Source organism: Chaetura pelagica, unplaced genomic scaffold (genome assembly GCF_000747805.2).
Source record: "Chaetura pelagica isolate M959 unplaced genomic scaffold, ChaPel_1.0 scaffold85, whole genome shotgun sequence".
Lineage (NCBI taxonomy): Eukaryota > Metazoa > Chordata > Aves > Apodiformes > Apodidae > Chaetura > Chaetura pelagica.
The window spans coordinates 1006130-1013869 of NW_009953505.1; the positions used below are offsets into that span (position 1 = coordinate 1006130).

A 7740-nucleotide genomic window follows, 5' to 3' on the forward strand; every position below is an offset into this window, starting at 1 on the left:
CCACACTAGTCCTGATACAAGCCAGGATGCCATTGGCCTTCTGGGCCACCTGGGCACTCTGCTGGCTCATGTTCAACTGGCTGTCAACGAGTACTCCCAGGTCTCTCTCTGCTGAGCTGCTCTCCAGCCACTCTTCCCCTGGTCTGTAGCTCTGCCTGGGGTTATTGTGGCCAAAGTGCAGGACCTTGCACTTGGTCTGGTTGAATTTCATGCCATTGGCCTTGGCCCATCGATCTAGCCTGTCCAGGTCCTGCTGCAGCTTCTTCTTCACAGTAGATACTGTGAAAGACCAGGACATGCATGGGAACTGAAAGCAAGCCAGGAACAGGGTTTGTAGCTCCAGCAGTAAACACACAGAGTTATTTAGGTATCTGTGCTTCTATCCAGAAAGATATTTGCCTGTTTATCCCACCTGCAGTGATTTAATCCCCCAGTGAAATGCCAGCAGAAAAAATATCTGAACATTAGACAACAGAGTATACAAGTTTTTGTGGTTTATTTTTTTAAAAAAATTATTTATTTTTATTTTTTTGTTTGTTTTTAATTGTTAAGTGAAATTGTATAAAGTGCACATAAATCAATGTTAAAATTCAAAGAGAGAAAGTGCAATCCAGGACTTCAGCATTTTAATTAGCTAGAGGATTAACGTTGCTTTGGAACACCAAAAAGTTGGATGTGAGTCCTTTGTTCTTTTTGAAACACTTTCTTCAAGAGTTTTGTGACTTTTTCCCTGTGGGAAAGAAACACAAACACTTTACTGGAAATGGACAATTTAGGATACTATGTTTTTTGCCAGTGTTCCTCCTGTGTGCCCTGAGGAAGCACAGGAAGAAGAGCAACCCTGGCGAAGTTTACTCCTTGGGGTCAATTCTGGTTATGCTCCACCCCTACTACTGAGTAATTTTTGCCTTCACTGAACTGTCCCATTGACTTGGTAAGTGGCACAGTGTCTCTCCCTTCCCTGCCAGCAGCCCCACTCACTGAGCAGCTCATTTGCAGAGCAAGGTCCACAGAATATCTTTGGCCATGTGTAGATGTGCAGGAAGACAGTGTGCCAGGCTGCTCCACTGCTGCTCTGTCACATCTTGGTTGCAGAGGGGACATGCTACAGAAGCAACTTAGTGGACTGAGTACACAGGAATATGTTTTTTCCAACTTTGCTCCCCTTCATTCTTGTTGGCAATATGATGAGGCCCTTGCAATCAGGGAAAGCAGTGAAACCTGCACCCTAGTAAGTTTTATCTTGAAAATCAAATCTCATCATGAGTTTACCGTATAACTGCTGAATTCTTCGCTTATCATCCTGTGAAAGTCTGAAGGTTGCTGGGTTCACATATGAGTAGGTCGGGTACATCAGAGCTCCACGGACATTTGAATGAAGAAGTCCCAAAGAGTGGCCAAATTCATGAGCAGCAACAAGGAACAAATTAACTTCTGCAACACAGAAGCATAGAAAACTATATTTAAAACATTTCTTTTTAGCATACAAAGAACTGAAGTAGCAGGAGAATTTATATCTTTCAGTCCCCTGGAATGAAACCTCAGCATTTTGATTATAGAATCATAGAATGGTTTGGGTTGGAAGAGACTTTAAACATCATCTAGTTCAAGCCCCACTGCATGGGCAGGGACAGCTCCTACTGGGCCAGGTTGCTCCAAGTCCCATCCAACCTGCCCTTGAACACTTCCAGGGATAGGGCATCTACAGCTTCTCTGGGCAACCTCTGCAGTGTCACATCACCCTCACACTAAAGAATTTCTTCTGAATATCTAACCTAAATATTTCTTTCTCCAGTTTTAATCCATTACCCCTTGTCCTCTCACTACAAGCCCTTGATAACTGTCCCTCCCCAGATTGCCTTTAGGCCTTCTTCAGGTACTGGAAGGCTGCTGTGAGGTCTCCCTGGAGCCTTCTCTTCTCCAGGCTGAACAGCCCCAACTCACTCAGCCTGCCTTTGTAGGAGAGGTGCTCCAGCCCTCTGATCATGTTTGTGGCCTTCCTCTGGACTTTCTTCAAGAACTCCATGCCCTTCTTATGTTGTGGGCTCCAGAATTGGACACAATACTCTGGATGGGGTCTCACAAGAGCCATATAAAGGAGTAGAGTTCTGCTGTCCTTGCTTCTTCTGATGCAGCCCAGCCTATGTTTGACTTTCTGGGCTGTGCACACATTGCCAGTTCATATTGAGCTTCTCATCAACCATCACCCCCAAGTCCTTCTCCTCTGGACTGTTTTTGATCCATTCTCCACCAAAACTTTATTTGTGCTTGGGATTTCCCAGGATCAGGTGCAGAACCTTGCCTTGCTTGTGCTTGGGATTTCCCAGGATCAGGTGCAGAACCTTGCCTTGCTGAACTTCATGGGCCCAGCTCTCAAGCCTGCCAGAGTCCCTCTGGATGGCCTCCCTGCCATTCATCAGTTTTTACTGAACTTTCTTATGTAACTGTAATGTTTAAATAAAAATGTTCCTGATCCCTTGCATATGCGTCTAGATCCTGAGTGTCTTTGCAACTCAGGTTTTAGTCAACCTTATTCCTACAAGCCAGTCATTTCACCTTTTCATAATTCATGTAGAAAACAGATGCTCATAGTGCTTGCCTAGCCTGTGGGAAGTGCTTTAAAATGTGGACACATCAGGTATTATGTAGCCACTAATGATAATGAAGCACAAGTACTTAGAAAGACAGTTGAAAAGAGCAGAAATGTTGGTACTGAAATGGTACCGAAGCATGAAGAGTTATGGAAAACACTTCCTATGGCTATGTTCTTTTAATATGTACAACTTTTGCCTTTCCCCTTCATAGATGCATGTGGTTTTACCTCGATTGTACTCTGACCACAATTCATCTTCATCAAAATGAGCATCTCCACCAATCCCTGGTCCAGGTAGATATGCATGTGCTAGTACTTGACCTCTTCCGTCAAAAGGATTTCCATCACCATGATCTGCATTTGAAAAGAAATAAAAGTCACCAGATGGCTTCAGCTGTAAGGTTTAAATTCAGCAAAGTGAAGTGTGTTGCTTGTTTGTGCTAGTTTTGTTCATTAGTAATCCTTAAAAAAATCCTATGATAGCAGCAAGGTTGAAAAATGAGGACCAAAGCTTTGGGGGCACTCTCCAAATTCGTGACAAGTTCAAAAACTTATATTGGATAATTCAGGCTGCTGCCTGTTTCAGAAAGAGCTGAACCTTTTTTTCTGAGCCTTTGTCAGGAATGTGTTTCTGAGGCAGCAATCGGGGATTATTTCAGATGCTTGACAGCATTATAAGCACCTGAATGTTTTCGGTGTTGTTAAGTGCCAGGCCACATTAGTTGTGGTCATTCTCACTTGTACAGATTTTAGTGAAGGGCAGTGAACTGGGGAAGATTGCCCTTTTTCTGAAGAGCTGAGTTATTTTGTCCCCAGCCTGGTGGTATTGTTTATTACCTACTTCTATCCCAGTGCACTTAAAAAAATTATGTTTCTTACCTCAAGCACAAGAGCTGACAAGATGGTGCATTTGTACCAGCTCTGAAGACTTCCCTTGGTGCAATCTTACAGTGCACCAGTGGGATTCCTTCTAGCAGAAAATCAACCAGAAGATACCCTCTGTGGCCAAACCTAATGCACCCCAGCTGCCAAAGACTGTTCTTTCCAGGTAACCAGACTAGATCTGTATCAAAGTAAGCCTGCCTGAACCTGCATGAATCCAGCCTGTGGAGGCTGGATCTTCAGCACCAGCTGTTTTCCTCTACAGATCTATTCCCATTGGTTTGCACTATTTGTCGAGGCAGATAGAGTCCTGAACATCTAAATTTATGTGTCTCATTTTGGAGCTGAATTCTTCCTCCATTTCACAGCTGTCATGCTGAGAAGACTTTCTAATGGTGTCATAGGAGTAAAACTGAATGATGATGGATAGATCTGCTGGCACAGTAAAGAAAATATAAAATTTATGCAGACTTCAGAATAATTCCAAACTCTCTGTTCTTTTTTAAAGCCATGTCTATAAAAAACACATGCTTTGTGTCAAATACGGACCATTACATTTTAAAAATGACAGGTATTCTCACCACGGCGTGCAAATTGAATCTCAATGTCTGCATATCTGTTGGATATTTTTTGGAACCGCAGAGGAGTCACATCACTCCATACCATAAAAGCCCTTCTAATTACATCATCCACTTTATGTCTGGGTAGGTCAGGTGTGTAATTGACAATCCTGGTGGCAAAACCAAACAGATTAATGTCATTTAGCGTGCGAAGGAAACACACACAGTTACAATAAAAAGCAACCCCTTTCCCCCTAAAGCAGAAACATCACTAACCTGTAAGTCAAATGTGTCTTTTCCCATCTTCTATTTCCAGAAAATGTTCTGTCATGTCCTATATCGGGGAGTCCACATCTGGGCTGTTTCATAAAATCTTTTGTTTCTACATCTAATCTTCCAGTTACAGTCAGGTGGAAATACCTCTGCATTTCTTCAATCCTCTCTTCTAAACTTAAAATGTTTGTTTTTGAAAAATGCGGAAAGAATTTGTCAAGATACACCTGGAAGAAGAGAAGTCAAATAAAAAAAATTATACATACATCTATGATCTTTTGGTAATTGCATTTTTCATTTCATTGGATTGTTGCATTGTCCTGTAGTGGTACATGTATTTTTTTCTTTCAATTTCAGTTTACCAAATGCTGTTCACTCTCTAGTACAGATTAGCATATATAAAAGTAATTGCAATAGCAGCAAAACACTAGAAGCAAGCAATCCTTCTAAGTACACACAGTATACTGAGCATTCAAATCTGCAGCCTTCCAATGTAGTATGCGTAGGATTTTCCAAGACTTTTAAAAAATGGCATGCTCCCCTCTGTTTACCAGTTGGTATTTGGTCTATTTTAAAAGTAAGATTTTGGGTATCTAAGCTAGTCAACAAGTTTGAATTGTTTTATGTCACCTCTACAATAAACATTGTAGAAATGCAAGAAATGAAGATTATATAAACATACAGGAAAGGAATGTGGGAGCCAAAAAAAAATAATCAGGCTATTCATGATGCAGTTAGTTTGTCCCTCTGGTAACCTACCTTTGCATTCTCCATGTCTGGTTCTAGTTTAGCTGATGTTGGAAAAGCAAGATTCTGAGGTAGGAGAACGGCAGCACAGAATAGGAGGTATTGCATAGTGCCCAGCTTGCCAAGGAGCTTTGCTCCCTCCAGCAGAAAGGGTTTTACCTTCTGTCTCCCAAGACCACAGCTTACATGCTTATATAGATCCTGAGAGCTTCAAGTGCCAATTACTCATGTGACTCACTTTTTGGTGGTGTTAATGTAATGTCATCACTATTCAAAGAAGTAAATGAAAGCACATTAAACAAATCCTCCCTTTGACTTCCCTGTTGATGTCATGTCACAGGAAGCAGCCAGCTTTGGCTCTCTTTTTTCATATTATTCCAGTAGTGAAACCACAAGGTCATGGGGAAGTTAACTTTCTGTAACTTCATCAGTACAGTTACTGTGTAATCACTTCTTCCTCAGCTTCCCCTAAGTTCCTTATCCTCAAAGGCATTTTGCAACAGTCCATGGGTCAGACAAGCCTGCCAGTGTTAGCTGATGCAGAGGCAGGGATGAGATGAATGGGAGTGCTCTCTCACTGAAATGACTGGCATTTCCTGGCATGCACAACACTGTCTAGGTAATTTTTCCAGTTCAGATTCTCTTGTGAGGTATCCTGTGCTGCAGGAAATCCACATCAGTTAAGTTAAAGAGGTTTTGGCTGTTTTCATGGAGATCAGAAAAGAGCTTGTAAAATCTGCCTGCTAGAAACAGGAGGCTGCAGGAAGCCTTTCTCCCTTTCCTCCCAGGTTAGATGGCCTTTCAGGAGAGTCTCTTTATATTGGTGAAGTAGATACAAAAGGTCACTTTCAAGAAGGTGTGAAGGCCCTCAGGAAAAAAAAGAGTATCTTTCCCTAAGGAATATGGAGCTATCTTCTATGTCCAGCTATACCAGTGCAACCTGATGGAGGTCCAGGAAGCAAAGGAAACCAAAGTTGAGCAGGCCAGCCACAGCCTCCTTGGTACCCAGAGACCAACACTGGTCTCAGGTGCACTCCACCAAACCCCACTGGAAGTGGTAGATTTTGAGGACTTGAATCATCAGTCCACAGGCTGGCTTGTGATTTTTCTCAGGCTGTGCAGTTTTGTGACAGTGCTATATCTGATCCAAAGGGAAGGGTGTGTAAGTGGGAAAAGACCCCTGCTGTTTCCCACAAGAGGGCAGTTCATGTGGGTATAGATGAACATGTAGAGTTGCTGGGTTACTGGCTGAAGTCCAATGTACTTCTGACTGATGTGATGGGAAAGACTCAGAGAGATATGATCTAGACCAAACCACTTTTGAATTATGCAGGAGAGGGCTGCATGACACAGTAATGTCTGAAGCAGTTGCTAAAGATGCTTCCACCTGCCATTGAAAACTGCCCTGACACCTGCCACATGATCATTTCTGCAGATTTGGTAGGCTTACAGGAAGTCTATCAGTCCAAATTTTAAAGCTTGATGAAAAAAAAAGCTGTTTTATTGTTAGAAACAGATTCTTCTTTTTCTTCCACAACTGATTTTGTGTCTGACTATGGTGGTAAAGTAAGATCTGGATCAGCGTCTGGGCAGCAGGAGATGAGGATGTGCTTCAACAACTCTGAACTCGGTGACACCAGCATATGGTACTGATTATTTCCTCATATACACAAGAGGAATTTGAAAGCCTCCAGAGAGCCCCATTCCATTTGACAGACTGGGAGCAACTCACATATATCTTTAACTGGGCAAAACTGAAAATGAGCGTTTAAACACAAGAGCTGGCTGAGAGAGGACGGGCATCATGTTCCTTTTTATTTTCTACTGGAAATTTGTCAACTCCCCTCCTTTTTTCAAATGTTTTTGTTTGTTTGTTTGTTTTGTGGTGGTTTTTTTTTTGTTGTTTGTTTGTTTTTGTCACAAAAGAGAGAGGGTTTTGATGAACACTGGGTTGGAACCGAAATCTAAAACTTTCTACATAAAGAATTTTCATGCATTTGATCTCAAAATCAGGGAAAATCGATCTAACTCTAATAAAATCAATACCAAAAGGAAATGGATTTTAGATTTAACTGTGTGAATTTTACAGACTTTATATTTTTTGTCTTCACTTTTAATGTCAGAACCAGTTGTTGGACAGGAAAAATAATTTCCTGCCCAAACACCACAGTCATTTGATTTACATTTAGCAGAGAACCTGTGTCTATGCCAGAGAGCATGGCTTGTGTAGGGGAGGTTCAAGGTGGTTAAAAGAAATGCTGTCAGAGACTTTTAATAATAGAAAAGAAAATAAAAGCACTCCATGATGTAAAATTCTATTAAGAAGACTCCACATATTTCCACTGAAATAGTTATGCTGTGAGGTGAGTAACTCTGCTGAGAACAAGGATGCTTGTGGAGCTCATTGATTGGCATCTCAGCTTTTGTGGTCTAGAGAAATGTACATGTATAGAAACTAAGAGCTGAGCCTCCTTTAGACATAAGTGGGATGAAAAAATGAAGTAGAACTAATGATTCAGTGATGAATGATTAGATCTTCAGGTTCAGCACAAACAATATGACAAGAACTAACACATCTGAGTTATTTATAATTAAACAAACAATATATCTCAACTTGTGGATTTATCATCTTCTTACAGTCTAGATTAAAAAAAAAATAATTTAATGACTTTGAATTTATTATTG

The 7740-nt window shown here is 41.3% G+C and overlaps 1 protein-coding gene across 1 annotated transcript; it reads right to left on the minus strand.

Annotated features, from left to right (window-relative positions):
* Window positions 1-707: 707 nt before the first annotated feature.
* MMP7 (matrix metallopeptidase 7 (matrilysin, uterine)) lies at window positions 708-5163 on the minus strand. The gene is made up of 6 exons (XM_009999419.1): window positions 5068-5163; window positions 4312-4535; window positions 4057-4205; window positions 2822-2947; window positions 1273-1434; window positions 708-730 (listed from the first exon to the last, which is right to left on the minus strand). The coding sequence occupies exons 1-6, from the start codon at window positions 5161-5163 to the stop codon at window positions 708-710; spliced, it is 780 nt and encodes a 259-aa protein (XP_009997721.1).
* Between the last annotated feature and the right edge of the window lie 2577 nt (window positions 5164-7740).